A 16,116-nucleotide genomic window follows, 5' to 3' on the forward strand; every position below is an offset into this window, starting at 1 on the left:
GCCTTTTTACAATGAGGTTTTCTGTGTGTTTTGATTAGAAGTATATTGTTTTATTTTCTTCCGTTCTATTATTTTATCCCCTCAAACAAACTCACACACTATTTCTTGTCTCGTTTATAAACCTCACATACCATATTTTAAACATTTACTGTATGAAGAGCACAGTGGCAGTTTATCTTCCTTTGCCTTTTTCTCTCACATCAATCCTATTACCTCTGTGTTAAACACTGAACTCTTGGACTGCCTTGGAGACCCATATTTGACCAATCTTCCATTTGTACTTTCTGCCTGATTCTGAGGTTTTGTTAACATGAGGCAACCTTGTATAGCCACTGGAGTCCTCTATCAGAGCTGGAGAACTCTTGAGACCTTGGCCCCCATCCTACATTTGCCTCTCAAATAATCACGGACCAATTGCTTGCCTCTTGAAGGATTTTATTTATCCCATTACCTCCCTAAATAGTCACAATTACCATTTCCTGGGTTCTTTGATCTGATAAGATTGGGAAGGTTTTTATTTTTTTCCCAATGCATTTTTATCTCTACTTGTGAATTTATGTAACTCCCAGAAATATTCCATCCATGTCTTATTTACTCTTTTTTATTCAATCTAGATTTGAGCAAATTGGATTTAACTCTGAAATATGTAGAGCAGGAAGCTTTGTGGTTAGTTGATAACTAAATCAGTTTTGCAGATGAATTTGATGTTCTCCAGAGCACATTTCCTACTTATGGTTTTTTTCCCCCTTTTCTGCTTGCCTCTGAAACATGCAAGACAGGCTACTTGCCAGCATATTTCTGGGATGTCAAACTCTTACTCTTCCCCTTTTCAGCTTCTCTAATTACCTCGGAAGTCCAAGGAGCATGAAACGTAACTTTAGACTCACTCACAGAAAAGCAGATGTGTTTTCAAAGTCTTTGCAAACTAAATTGGTGACTAAATTATTCAGTAATAAAACGTTGAAGTTAGGGTTTGTTACTTTGGTTTCCAAGAAGATGGATGAAAAGGATAGGAATATAACTAGTATTTTTCAGTGGCAAACCATTTTAGAACCAAACATGGTGCAAGTCACTTTTATATATATAAAGACACATTATATCACTTAATCTCCATATTGGTGGTATTAGAGAAGCATTTATTTTCTGTATTCCAGATGAGGAAATAAATAGTCAACCAAGTGAAGAAACTTGCCTAGCAAATTCACGCTTATGGGACCCTTAAGTCATATTCTCTTCATTATATAATCTTAATAATCTATAATATGACCTTGATATAGAATAAGACCATCACATGTAATAGAAGAATATCTATTTCAGGATTATATTGATGTTCTAAGTATGATCGTTCCTAAAAGATGGGTATCACAGAATGACCAGGACTGAGAAAAAGTGTTGAGAAGGTTAGAAAAAAGTTTAGTGTCTCTGATTTTTCACCTCAGTCATCTAAAATTTCTGGGAATGGTTCTTATTTATGAGTTTCTTGAGTGGGTGGCATCTTGTACTTTTCGTGGCTGTTTCAAATACTTCAGTGGAGGTTTCCTCATATTACCCAGCATGACTGGAAATTTGGATTCTACTTTTCTAATGACAAAAGCTGGTTAGGAAATGGAAGTTTATGTGCATCTTGAAAATTCCACCCGTTAAATGATAATACTCCTGGTATTGTGATTTTAAAAGTTCATCTATTAGTTGTTCAACATATGATATGTCTAATATATCAGATGCTATTGTGTGAAGGCTATAAAATGATGAACACAGTAGACAGGTTGCCTCCCTCATGGATATTATAATCCCATCATGCCACTTAACCAGTCTGGAGGCATTCATATCTGCTGAAGTCTGAAAGACTTCACAAAAAGGTGAAGGGAGAGGAGATGTTTGCTCTGGGGATGATGTAGGGGATTCTGTTAGTTCATTTTCTAACTAAGGAATACCTCTTTCATTCACACTGCCCCATTGTATTATCCTGTGAAGCAGTTCAGTATCTCCTCAGTATCTGCTTTCACTCCCTCCACCCTCCTCAAATCCACACCAAGATAGTCCCCCGCTAGATAGTCCACTTTCCTTAATAACATCAACAGGGCTTTTTACAGGGGGCAAAACCAATAGCTGCTGCAGTGGGGCAAAGAGGTGTCATTTGTCCCAGCGATTCCTTTAGTGACCATCATAACTGCCCCTTGACCCACTCTATTTTTCTGTATGTTCGTGACTCAGTGACAGTGCCCAAGATTTCATTAGGAAGCCTTCTGAGACTCTTGTTTCTGCTTTCACCTTTAATATTCTAGAAAGTTTGCCATTATTTCATTTCCAGTAATACTATTGACATTTTAAAAATCGGGCATAACGGCATTTTTGAGGGGCAAAAGACAGAGAAATTGTCAACTATTTTGAATAGCAAATTTCCAAAGTTTAAATATAACTGCAAAAACATGGTTTCTGAGAATGCCTCAAATTTTTATATGGGCTAGACACCAAAGTGCATTTTTTAAATAATATAGCCTATATGTTTACAAGCATATATTAATATCTATTTTTTTATTCAACTTAAGTTCACAAGACCTGTCATCTTCCCCACTAAATCCATTTGAGAGCCCCAAAACAACACAATGAAAATAACCCATGTTAATAGTTTCAAAACTCAGTTCTCATTATCTTATCTTTTTTCATTATATCATTTTCCTTGGCTTATAGTTAAATGTGTAATTTTGAAATTATTGCATTTTAAATAGCCCAGTGAAATTGATTTTGAAATTATCAAACTAGAATTACAGTTACTTTGTTTTTAGGAACACATTGAGGAGCTCACTGAATTTAAAAATGGAATGAAGCACAGTTCTGTTCATGTAGCCAAATTATTTGGAAAGCGCAGTTATTGTAGGAAGTTGAAATAATTTGGGGCAAATAATGATTGTTTTTATGTATTCAAACTTGTTTCTATATATTGGTATACAAGGGTTCAAACTTGTTTTTGAAAGATGGATATTGACTGACATGAACAAAAATTCTACTGATTTTGCTTATGCAGACATGTCCCTTAGGAGTGTAAGTTTTTAAAACTTCTTCCTCCAGATGATAAGATTGATCAAGGAAAATGTGTCTTTTAAGTCTTTCACATACTCCTGTAGTTCTAAAGCTTGATTATCTCCTTTCTAGTACATATGCATTCTGTATAGAACAAGCATAATTTATCTGAAATGGCATTTAGCCATTCAAATAGGAGAAATTTAATTGAAGTTTCATATATCCAAAGTCTGGTCAATATAAACATTAAAAATAGTTTAAGCCTTGATGTTGACATCCAAAATCTACTTGATGACACAAATTGAACTCCATTAGGGGTGCCTGGGTGGCTCAGTCACTTAAGAAGCTGCCTTCAGCTCAGGTAATGATCCCAAGGTCCTGGGATCAAGCCCTAAATCCAGCTCATCAGGGAGTCTGCTTATCCCTTTCATTCTTCCTCTGTGCACATTCTCTCTCTCTCAAATAAATAAATAAAATCTTTTAAAAAAACAAATCTAACTCAATAATATGAGAAATAATTAATTGCTAATTTTTGATGCTCATGGGTGAGGAAAATGTACAAAACAGAATAATTCTCACTAAGGGCTAGGTTTGTTAACATAGGTGCATAAAAGAAGAAAAAATAATTGACCCTGAAGAGTATGCACACAGGTTACTGAAGATGAAAATTGGCTTTCCAACAATATAAAAGAGATTAGAACATTAGTTTTTCTGACCCGGCATGAGAAAATGATGATATCATTACTTTTCTGGGCCTAGATTTTCTCATCTGCAGAGTAAGAGTTGTATTCAATCATCACTAAAATCTCTATTAGCTAGAAAAAGTTCAAGTGTGGGGAATAGTGTTCATGAAGGCACCTTTGGGAGACGAGACAGCTACTATGATCAAGCCATTGAAGGAAGTGACCCCATTCCAGCAGAGAGTGCATATTCAGGATTAATTGGAGATAAAGGTGGATATGCAGCATGATATCAGATTATATAAAGCCTTAAAACTGGGCAGACGAGTATAGATTTGATGTGAAAGCAAATGGGTAACCATTGGACCTCTGGAGGCAGATGAGCTACATAATGAATCTGTAGTGCTTAAAGAAGATTAGTTGGACAGAGAAATAAATGAATGATGGATTGATTGGAAAAAAGGGTCTGGGGTTAGAGCAGCAACACAGGAGGCTATTGCTAAACTGGAGGGTGAGGGATAGCTAGCACTTGACAAGGGTCAGGGACCCTGCAATTTCTGCCTGGTTGTTGAAGGAAAACCAGAGCTGGACAGTTAAAGTAGTACAAAGTAGGTTGTAGTCAGGAATATTGCAAAAGGGGAACAGAAGGAGCCCTAATTCTGAATACCTCACAAACAAGCTAGAATTTATAGTTAAGAAGCAGAATGGGCAATTGATGGATGGGAAATTGCTGAGAAGAAACCTAGGGGATGGGGGGAATTGTGGCTAAACTGACAAAGCAGGATTCTTACTGAAGGCAGGCCAGGGTGATCAGACATCACCTGGAGGTTGGTAGAGTTGGGGACCATAATTAGATATTGAGGATGATGAGATAGCATGATGGGAAATTCTGACTAAATCAACCTAGGAATTTTGCTAGAACTTGACAAAGTAGAGCTACAGAAGCCTAAAAGTGATTCCTACTTGATAGGTTCAGAAGAGCTTAAGAAGAATTTGACCAAAGAAATTTTTGTCACTGTAATTCTAATATTAAGGAGGACAAGCACATATTCTCTGGGCATCTTTTCGTCATTCATATGTGCCACTTCCTCAATACAACTTTAAAATTTTCAGGTTATCTCGAGACAAATTACTGTATTAAAAAACAAGATGATTTACTTTTTACCTTGGGAGGAACCAAAAAGTAATTTATTTTTGCCATTCAGCTATAGAAATAAAAATTACTTTGTGTGATAAGCTTTTTAGAGCATGTGACATATATATGACCTATTTTTCTTAGATACTATATATTTCACATATATATAACATAACATTTTTTCTTTAGAGTAGACCCTATCATATGCTCTACGTCGATTAGCAAATGCAGTTTTGGCATATGGGTTTTCTTATTCACTGAATTTTTGTTGGGATCATCCTTTTAGTATCACACTGAGAATGACTAAAATGCAGTGGACAAAATCCTTTCATGACACAGTTATGCTACCTTCTTCCAAGATGCTCTCCTATAGGTTTTTTCAGCAGGAAAGCAGCTCCCAGTGTGAGTGACCTCAAACATAAACAGGAAACCAGCTGTGATGAGAAATATCTTTTGGAGGATTTGTACCACCAGAGGCAGTCATGAAACTCTGTTGTTGAGGAAATACAAATCAGATGGGGAAAGACCCACTTCTGATACATCCAAAGACGAGAAGATTCATCCTCTCTTAGAATAAGACAAATGATTGAAAGTAGAGAATGAAATAAGGAGCATTCAGTTACTTTATAATTCACAGAATTCAGTGGATTATGCATTTACATAAAAATTAAACTAGACCTGCCCCTACCTGTATAAGGTTCAGTAACTAAACATCTTATCCATTTAGTTTAGAAATTTGATTCACTTTCCTTTTGACTTCATCCTCTAGCCTTTCCTTAAAGGTACATCATCCAGGGAATAGTAACATCTCTCAAAAACATTTAGCTTAAAGTAAGTAATTAACCAAATGATAATATAATAATTATTTATTGGGCTCTGATCCAGGCATGGTCCCTTATTGCTTTGGAAAATACAATGCTGAGTAGTCCTCAGGTAGCTGAGTCTGGTGTTGGGAACGAAAGCGAAGCACATACATACATACAATACATAGAGTTACAAACACAAAAACCTGGAAACTAAAGTACTGAGCATATTTGGCAAGAGGGAACAAAATGAGAAAATAGCTGTCAAAAACTGTTTTCATAAAATTTCCTTTACAATCGAAAAAAACACTCTCAATGGAACGAAGCTCCAGATTTTTTTTTTTTTTATTTCCAGCATAACAGTATTCATTATTTTTGCACCACACCCCGTGCTCCATGCAATCCGTGCCCTCTATAATACCCACCACCTGGTACCCCAACCTCCCACCCCCCGTCCCTTCAAAACCCTCAGATTGTTTTTCAGAGTCCATAGTCTCTCATGGTTCACCTCCCCTTCCAATTTCCCCCAACTCCCTTCTCCACTCTAAGTCCCCATGTCCTCCATGCTATTTGTTATGCTCCACAAATAAGTGAAACCATATGATAATTGACTCTCTCTGCTTGACTTATTTCACTCAGCATAATCTCTTCCAGTCCCGTCCATGTTGCTACAAAAGTTGGGTATTCATCCTTTCTGATGGAGGCATAATACTCTATCCCCAGGGGTACAGGTCTGTGAATCACCAGGTTTACACACTTCACAGCACTCACCAAAGCACATACCCTCCCCAATGTCCATAATCCCACCCCCTTCTCCCAAACCCCCTCCCCCCAGCAACCCTCAGTTTGTTTTGTGAGATTAAAAGTCACGAAGCTCCAGATTTTTTAAAGAAGTGAAAACAATCTCCGCCCCCGCCCCAACTGATTCAGATGAATCTGCTTTACGTACTAATCCCTGTCTCTCTGGTCAATCCAAAAGATGTGTCTCCTGAGTGTGGCTTTTTCACTCTCCCTACCTTTAGTTATTATTTCCCATAAACCTGATTTCCAGTTTCTTGTGGACTGTTCCTTTCAGTTGTCCAGTGTCAACTCCAATCAGACAAGGGCAAATCTGTGTGAGACAAAAAGGGCCTTAAATTACTAACTTTCTCAATCCACTTCTTTCTGATCCTACTTCCGTAGTTTCCCAGGCTCCAGAGCTACAAAAACAGGTGCTATGTTTAATTTAATTTGTCTTTGGAGAAGAAGTGTGACAATGATATGTCTCTGATTTCCTAATTGGCAGCTCTAGGACTTTGGCCATATCATTTAATATCTCTGCTTTCCTCTTTTTTTTCCCCACTATCTAATGTGGGAGTTAATGATGAGTCAGGGCATGTGCAAAAACCCAACCTATTGTCTGGTGTTATTGATAGAACCATCAATAGTATGTTTTCATATCTTCTCTCTCATGCCCAAACTGGTAGACATCAAGCCTTTCATTTTTATCCCTTGAAATGACAGAAATATTTCTCTTTTCTCCATTTCTGTGTTTTGTGACCTCTCATTCAAGTATTTCCCCTTTTATTTCTTTCCCCATGGAAATTCACTTCAGGATTATGTAAAAGCCTTCATTTTTTTTTCTCCTGACTTTAACTTCTTTTCTTTCCTTTGCTCTTGTTGCCAGATCAGTCCTACTGAAATAGAGCTGCAGTTTACTTTCCTCAAAAAAAAAAAAAAAAAAAAAATTGAGTTCTTACTTTCCTATCACATCAAATCTGAAACCTGGTTGTCAGGGCTTTCCAGAATATGCCTTTGCTCAACAACAGGAGCATGCCAACCCTTTACATATGCCATGCTCCTGTCTTTTTCAGTAATAACATTTCCCATATGAGGTACATATTTCAGTCCCCTACCACATATCCCTCATTTTCTCCTCAATCCCATGCTTCTTGCCACCATGCATATCTATCATCGTCTAGTCTTGTGTCCCTTGCTGGGGTCAGGAAGCTTCAGAAGTGGCTGAGTGTCAGAGAACTGCCACTGCCTCTTTTGCTGAGAGACCTGCCCAGAGACCTGCCCAGAGACCGTCTCTCTGGAATTGTTCTTCCCTACGGATGTTCTTTTGTGGTTCTGCTACGTCAGTAAGGCTGGCTTCATGAGCCGGGAATTTGTGCAGTCACCCAGGGGTCCATGCTAAGGAGGGTCCTGCACTTGCTTTAATACTCTGCTATTGCTGTCTTGAGATGTTTAATTTTTGAACAAGGGTTCCCATGTTTTCCTTTTGCATCGGGCCCCATGAATTAAATAACCTGCAGGGCCACCTCAGCATTTATTTTGAGTTGCACTGAGGTGAGAGCCTTACATGTAGGAGTACTCTTCATTATAGCCAGATTTTAGGAACTATGGATCGGCCACTCTTCAGTGATGTATCTAGGCACACAATCAAGAACTTCCTACTTTTTCCAGCATTAATATCAAATATTTTAACTGTCACCCACAATCTTAACATACAGTATTTTCTACAAAAAAGCTTTTCTGTTACCCTGCTTGAGTGTTGCAGCAGTACCATTGAGTAAATGCACAAAATGTTTCGTAAGATTTAAGTTGAAAAACAGAATTTGGGACTTAGCCTTAGAAAACCTGCTAATGCAGATCCTGTTGACATTGAGGGCATTGTCCCCTATTTGAAACCTCATAAGAGAAACTGCATTCGGCTATAAGTGCTCAGGGAGAGACACATGTCACCTGACACATTAGTATGTTTTTGTTATTGACCACAAGAGTGATGGAATTGATCATGTTCCCAGTGTAGCTTTGATTGTCTACAAGTTGAGTCAAATTTGCAGATCAAACCACTTTATCTTGGTTTCAGTGTTCTAATTTCTAATTGTTCTTTTCCACATTTACTCCTATTTCTGTTTCATTATATGTATTAAGCCATCTGAAATCTGACATGCCTGTCACATAAGTGCTCAATAAATATTTGATGAATGAGTTAGGCAGTAGTCCATGACTTAATGCATTCCTGAAAATATAGGCGTGTCAAATATTGAAAGAAAATGATAGACAAATGTATAATGGACATGGTGATGTTCTCTGCAAACTACAAAATAGTATAAATTTGTTAATTACATTTGGTCTTTTAGATACCATCTTTGACCATTTATTACCAACATTTGTAAAAGTTCTTTGTTTCCATTTTATTTGGACATTCTCAACTACTTTAAGGCTTCAGTTTGAGACTGGAGAACCACCACTACTTTGCATCAATTACAGCAAAATTATGATACCTACACTTTCATCACTTTAATATTTTCATTTTGTTTAATTCCTTCTTTATACAAACATGCAAACAAAAGCAATGACAACGGTTTAGTTCCTCTGACAGCCTCCAAAAACTAAATTATAGACGGGAATTCAGGCCTCTATATTTAAGTGCCATACAAATGCTGACTTTGGATCATGAAAGATGGTTTAAGGGTAATAGATATCTTTAGAAGAAAGATTGCATGAAAGTTGAGGACCCCTTTACAGGTGAAAAATTTAAGAAAAATAACACATCCCATTTCTTCCACCAAGTCCTCCTTGCCTTCCTCCTGCAAAATGCTCTTGGCATTTTCTAAACCCCCGCGGTTCGTGTAGTACTCCATTGCTCTTCATTTGTTTCCTCCTGCCCACTTCTGCTTGGTCAAACGGGACAGGGCCAGACTTTTTTGGTAGTTGATGTATCTGATCACTTGGTGTAGTGTCAGCTGCATGAGTGATTTATTTTTTTATTTACTTTCTGTGTACTAGGAACATAAGTTTGGTATGGAGATATAGCTGTCATGAGTATGGCAACCATAGACAGTGGGATATGTGTGTGTTTGCGCTAGAAAGCGTTTGAGGGTTGGCCTGACCATAACACTAGCACACTTTGTAAACAATGTGGCACTTATACATCCTAGTGGCACTCGTTGAATACAATGGGGACCTGGTCCCATCCCTATATTTCTGAAAATCTGCTTAAAATACTCTGATAATCAAGAGACTGGGATATGAGATTAATCAGAACACTTTGTGTTCACAATTAAGAGTATTTTCACCCTATTTTAATGCAAGAAAACCTATCAAAGGGAACTGATGAAGCTACAGCATTGTACTCAGAATAGCTTAGAAATTCTTAGAGAAAGGAGCATCTGGGTGGCTTAGTCGGTTCAGCATCCAGCTCTTGATTTTAGCCCAGGTCATGATCTCAGGGTTGTAAGATCGAGGCTCTTTGAGGCATGGTGCCGTCTTGGATCTCTCTCTTTTCCTCTCTCTTGCTGCCTGGCCCCCCAACTCCCTCTCTCTCTCTAAAAATATATGTATTAGAAATGGTCATATTTGTAGCATTTTACACATAGGTCTTTTTCATAGATACTTTGCTACTTATGGATAGCAAATAAAATCTAGTCATGTTCCTGAATAATTAACCAACAAGTTTCATTTATAGCAAGAAGCAAATGAAGAAGATATTAACATTCAGGATACACGGAACATAAAGCACAGAGATCTTTAATTCATGGGTGAATAAAGACGGAAGCAACATGTTGAACATAGCATTTTTCTTATAAAGTGATTCCAGTGTCATATATTATTAAGTTGATAATAGCTGTAGAGATTCTGCTCAACTTTCTGTGCCACACCAGCTTCCAGTGCATCTTTAAGAGAAAGCTATGACAAGAGTTAGAATGGGTGAGGTGAGCTAAGAGGAAGTATCCTCCCCTTTCACTGGGATAGCTGAATTATGTCTGTTTTATTGGTGGAAACAGTTTTCTATTTGGAGGGGGAAAAATAGCACAACCTAAACCTTAATTTTCTGATTAAGCATATTTGAAAAATACTTCTACATTTATATTTAATGCAGCTTGAAGAGGATTTTATGCTTATACTCCCAGTGAAAGGTTCTATTCTGTAGGATTTGTACCAGAGATGATAATAGGCTTAATTTGTATTGTATTTTAAAAAATGATCAAAGCATTTTTACATCTGTTTTTTCATTTGATCCTTTCTACTTCCCTGTAAGACGGGTTAAGTGTGTGTCCTAATCCCTTTTGGCAAAGAAGGATATTGTGGCACTGAGGGGTTAGGTGATTTGTTAGAGGACATATTCTGAGTAACAGACCTAGAAGTCATGTACTGTGCTTCCCAGTTTCTGTGCTCAGATTGTAAAGACAATTTTTGAACACAAACACAGTTATGTACTCTTGCATCTAGGTGCAAAGCAAAATCAGACAAGTACCTCTTTAAAATATTCACCTAGACCTACACTAGAACCTTGTACCTGGAGAGTTCAGTTCAGAGCAGATGAGAGGACTGGTAGATCTAGTAATACAACTTATAGGTGAAATGGAGTCTAGTTAATCAGAACAATTGGATATTCACTCATTCATTTATCCAATATTGTTCTCCATGAATTTTACTTTCCTGTACTTAGCCCGTCTTCCTAATACATGTTAGACTTCATCAAATTTATTAGTCTTTTCCCTATGATGTAGTTATTTTTAATGTACACAAATGAATTTTTTCTTATGTCTCACATAGAAAGAAATGTCTCCAGTCAGAATTTTTTTAAAGCCCCAAATCAAAGAATAAAAATTGCATTTTTAAAATAAAACCATAACTAGGAGAGAATTTGTAAATGAATAAGAAACATAGGAGATGCTCAATATGAATCTCATATAAATGCAGATGAAACAAGATTCTACTATTTACCCTAAAAATTATAAAAGGTAGAAAAATTTGATAAGTGACATGGGTGAGAATGAGGAGAAATAGGTATTTTTATATAATGCTGGAAAGTATTATTGGTACGGTATCTTTGGTGAGATTGGCACTATTTCTTCAAAGTAAAAATGTGTGTTCTCTCTCATCTAGCAATATTACTTCTCATATATACATCTGTGTAACGTGGATGTTTAGGAATCTGTATTGCAACATACTTGATAATAGGAATAAAAGGAAGATTTCTAAATATCTTCATAGGCAACTAGTTACATAAAATATAGTACATGCATTAAAAATACTTATTTGTGCTTATATAGAATGATCTCCAATATATATTAGGGATATTAAATCTTAATTAAGGTTAAAAGTAAAAATTACGTACATTATGTTCCCATTTGAGTATAAAAAGTATGTAAAGGTGGAATGTAGCAGCCTTTGCTTATATGTACATAGATTATTTCTGAATACTGTATATATTTCTATTAACTGTCACACATTTAGAAAAGAATACTGGGTCTGGAGAGAAAATTAATTTTATATATTTCAGTACCTCTTGCATGTTTTGCAATGTTTATATTATTTTTCAATAGACAACTAAAAATAATTTTAATACTTAAGATCATAATTGGCAAATACAGTGAACTATAAATCGTAAGATACATTTTTCCTGTTCAGTTTGTGCTTTTATGGTTTTGATCATATGCACTGTTGTAATAAATCCATTCATATTTTTTAAAATATCATATATTTCTACACTGATTCTACCATTTCTATTTGGAAAATGCCATTATAACTCAGGGAAACCACATTTAGCAAATTCGATCTATACTACTCTAGTCAGTCCACAATCAGCTATGGGATTCTGACTGAGGCTAAGGGTTTTTAGAATTAGAGAATGCCAGAACTGGGAGGGATGTCAGAAATTTTATAAGCCAATTTGGTCTTAGAGATGAAGAAACTGAGACCCAGTAGGATTTATTTCTTCCGTGTTAGCACATGGCACTTACATGGTGAAATTTAGGATTGAGGTAAACTTTAGTACTAAGTAAATTGAGACAGTGTGAATCAGAGAAGATAAATTATTCAAACCAATTTGACATTAGCTGCCTGTTCATACTTGGGCAAGTCTCTCTCTCTCTCTCTCTCTCACTTTTTTCCTTTCTGGACTCAAGTTTATAAAACTTTAAAATGACTGGTTGAACCCAGTGATATTATTTGAACCCATTCTGTGTTGACTGGAAATGTTTCAAAAGATTGACCCACTAACTCCATACCCTATTAACTTTACTACTCTCTCTACACTTGTAAGCACCCCAGATTTCCACAATTTCTGGATCTGTTTAAATGCTCCTACCCCTCAAAAGTCAAGCCATGTTAAATCAACTTAATATTTGTTTTAACAATTACTCTGAAGAAGGCATTTTAGTAATTCTTATAAATAGCTTGCTGGGAAAAGAATTCGTATCTCGAAATCTTCAAATACAGCTCAAACTCATGTAAATCTTTCTCTGATGACTTTATTTCCAAATCACACTATGTTCTTGTGTTCTTTTATCATTTAGCATGGCTTGTTCCACAGCCAGAGTCTAACTTTTATATTTCCCTTGCTTGTGTCTAAATAGCCCTTGTGATTTTAACAATGGAATCAGAAGAGTAACAGTGAATGAAGACAGACACTTCTGACTAAGAGGAATGTTTCAGATTGCAACTCAGACCCAATTCTAAATATTGAGTTGCCAAGAAATTGTAGTTCAGGTGGACTGCCACATAGAAAGCTGATACAGCAGTGCCTCTTAGGTTGGGACACAGGTACCTTCAGAAGGTGACCCTGTCCTCTGCAAAGAGAGAAGAAGATGTCAGAGTGAACAGAACATGGAAAATGCCCCATGACTCAGCCGTCGATCTCTCTCTGTTTATGCCCCTCAGAGAGACAGATCTAAGAAAACCCAAGCACATAACTGGGTCGGGGATTATCTATGCTAATAACTTCATCCGTTCACAGGGATAATCAAGGTTAAACTCGTGTTTCTTTTCATCTTTTTGAGGAGAAAATTAGTTCCTCTAGGTTTTAAAGTTTAAAGTATACAAATTTAGATTCCCTTTCCTAAAACGAGACCATTAAGTAGAAAGCTATTAAAAGGATGTATATAATCCCTAATAGTTCATTAGTTAACCTGCTGTTTAACATATCTCCCCCAAGATCTTTTGAATCAAATCTTCTATGATTAAAGATCAACACTCTGAATACTTCAAAGCATTCAGATTTCGTAACAGTACAGTTAGACTTCATACTATTTTTCTATATCCAAAGCCCAGAAATAAACTTTTATAAAATTTCTACCCAAACTACCTCATTTCATAATTTATCTACTTTTGTTTTATTTTAATGATGTCTTGGCCTCACTGTTTTAAATTACATAACAATTTTGCTTTTTTCCCTGCAGGCAGAGTTCACAGCCATGCGGGAGCAGTACATGCGAGGCGGGGAGGGATTCATCATCTGCTACTCCGTCACTGACCGCCAATCATTCCAGGAAGCTGCCAAGTTTAAAGAGCTCATTTTTCAAGTCCGCCACACCTATGAAATTCCCCTGGTGCTGGTGGGTAACAAAATTGACCTAGAACAGTTCCGCCAGGTAAGTGCCAAATTTTGTTTGTTCTTCACTCCAAGGGTACATAGTACTTAGTTAAGCATGGCTGCTTTCCAAGGTCCGTATTGAGAATTATGACAAAGAAACGGTGCATGTGATTTTTCTGAGAAATCTTTGAAATTATGGTAGATCGTGTCAGCGGCCACAGTGTATCCCAGCTCACATGGTACTTTACAGTGTCTTCACCACTCCAACAGGACGCATAATCTGTTTCTCCTGTCTCCTTAGATCTGGGATGGCCCTATGATTGGTTTCAGGCAGTAGAGTTTAGTAGAGATGAAGCTGTAGACATTCAGAGTTTGAGCCATAAGAATTCTGCAGATTCTGCATTTACCACTTAAACTGCTTGTTCTTGGAATCCAGCTACCATGTAAAGACCACTACCCGTTCGAGTTCACAGGACCCTTCCCACCCTGCAGAACCAGAACAAGCCTCACTTGTCAGGTTGAGTAAGAAGTGCCTACAATATGCCATCAATCTGCTTCAAGCTGCCTCTGCTGTATCATTGTGGTCCTCAGTTCATTTTTCCAAACAAAATTTAAAAGGCAGAAAGCATGGCTAATTTCTGATAATGCAGAAACCACGGGTTATGATCCATTGCCAGATTTCATGTAGTTTACTATATAATATTCTTCTCTGATCAGACACTATCAGAGCCTGATGGGCAAGCTGTGTTGGCTTCATCTTTGTCCTTAGTCCTTTTTGTGCTCCTTAGTACTCCTAAAGAGATTAAATGACCAAAACCTAGCTCAGGAACCAGGTGAATCATCTCACAATTCTATTGCCACTACTTACTTTGTACTACGTTAAAGTACTAAGATATTGCATGCAAATCAAATTTTTATAAATCAAATTCTCTAAATTGAATGGTTGAGTTCTAATTTTAGATGCTTTATCTTTATTTGCATTGACCTTAAATTTGAGCTGGATTTTAATAGTTTGTATGTTTCCAGTTAATGATTTTTAGACTTAAAGTAGCCTGCTAATAAATCCTTTTGCTAAGGTAAGAATCTTCACTAAAACAGTTTTCTCCTATGTTAAGTGTTTCATATATTTGGATTTTTCTATCTAATGCATCTTACATTTTCTTGAAGTGAAAATAACATAAAGAATCAATGCTTATAAATCTATGCTTACTACTGAAACATATTTCTATATTTAGTGCAGGACATTTTTGTAGTGGCATTTTTTCCTATATTTTATTTGAAAATCTAAACATGTTAAAGTGGCAGCTGACTATATTTTCGCAGCTATGATATTTGAGTCCCTGTACTTGTTCTCCTCCCTTCCTTTGTTGCTTCTCTTTCTCCAAAGCAGCGTTTAGTATGAGATGGTTACCTGGCTATGAGATGGGAATTCAAGTTCATTTCACCAGTTAAATACAAATCTATTTTGCAATATTTGACAAAAACGGGAAGACAAGTATAGGTCTAGTGGTGAAACTTTCAGATACTCCTCTGAAGAGTGGGAATAGTCTACTTTTTTTTATTATTATTATTTTTTAAGGACTTCTGGGAAGTGACATGAGGGAGCCCCCTTAGATGGAAGTATACCAACAGTGATTACAGGTCCACCTTTACTGCACTTCTCAGAATTCCTCAAGAACACAAACCTTTAATTGGAGGCCAGTGGAGAGCTACAAGTGGCTCTTGTAAGTTAAGGGATTTGAGAACATGAGGGAACCTTCTTCCGGCAAAAGTATATCATGTTGTCTCCAGAATGATTGCTCCCCATGATTCCAGCCCTGGCTGGCATTTGCTTTTCTCTCGCTATCCTGGTCCTGCTTCTCCTTTCCTAGGTTCAAAGGTTTTCAATGGGCCCCCTGTCTTAGCCTCGGTAATTGCAGATTGGCAGTGATGAGACTCTCCAGCATCATATACATCACTAAAACAAATACAAAAAATGAGAGTAAGCTGAGCAATTTAGCAAATTTGACAGACTTTTCCTTTCAGATAAAAGCAATAAACAAGATAGTCACAGAAAGTGCAAAACCCATGAAAACTCAAATTACAATCTTTTTAAAATTGCTCATGTACCAACATCTCCAATAATGAAGTGTTGATATGCAAATTTGGCTTCTGGCTGTGGTGTTTGTG

At 36.8% G+C, this 16,116-nt stretch overlaps 1 protein-coding gene across 1 annotated transcript in view; it reads left to right on the forward strand.

Annotated features, from left to right (window-relative positions):
* Positions 1-16,116, forward strand: part of RIT2 (Ras like without CAAX 2) — a 394,146-nt gene that overhangs the window by 178,319 nt on the left and 199,711 nt on the right. Inside the window, exon 4 of the mRNA XM_032311475.1 lies at positions 13,814-14,005. Coding sequence (XP_032167366.1) covers positions 13,814-14,005 — 192 coding nt within the window. The remainder of the gene's footprint in view (positions 1-13,813; positions 14,006-16,116) is intronic.

The sequence above is a fragment of the Mustela erminea genome, chromosome 13, assembly GCF_009829155.1.
Source record: "Mustela erminea isolate mMusErm1 chromosome 13, mMusErm1.Pri, whole genome shotgun sequence".
Lineage (NCBI taxonomy): Eukaryota > Metazoa > Chordata > Mammalia > Carnivora > Mustelidae > Mustela > Mustela erminea.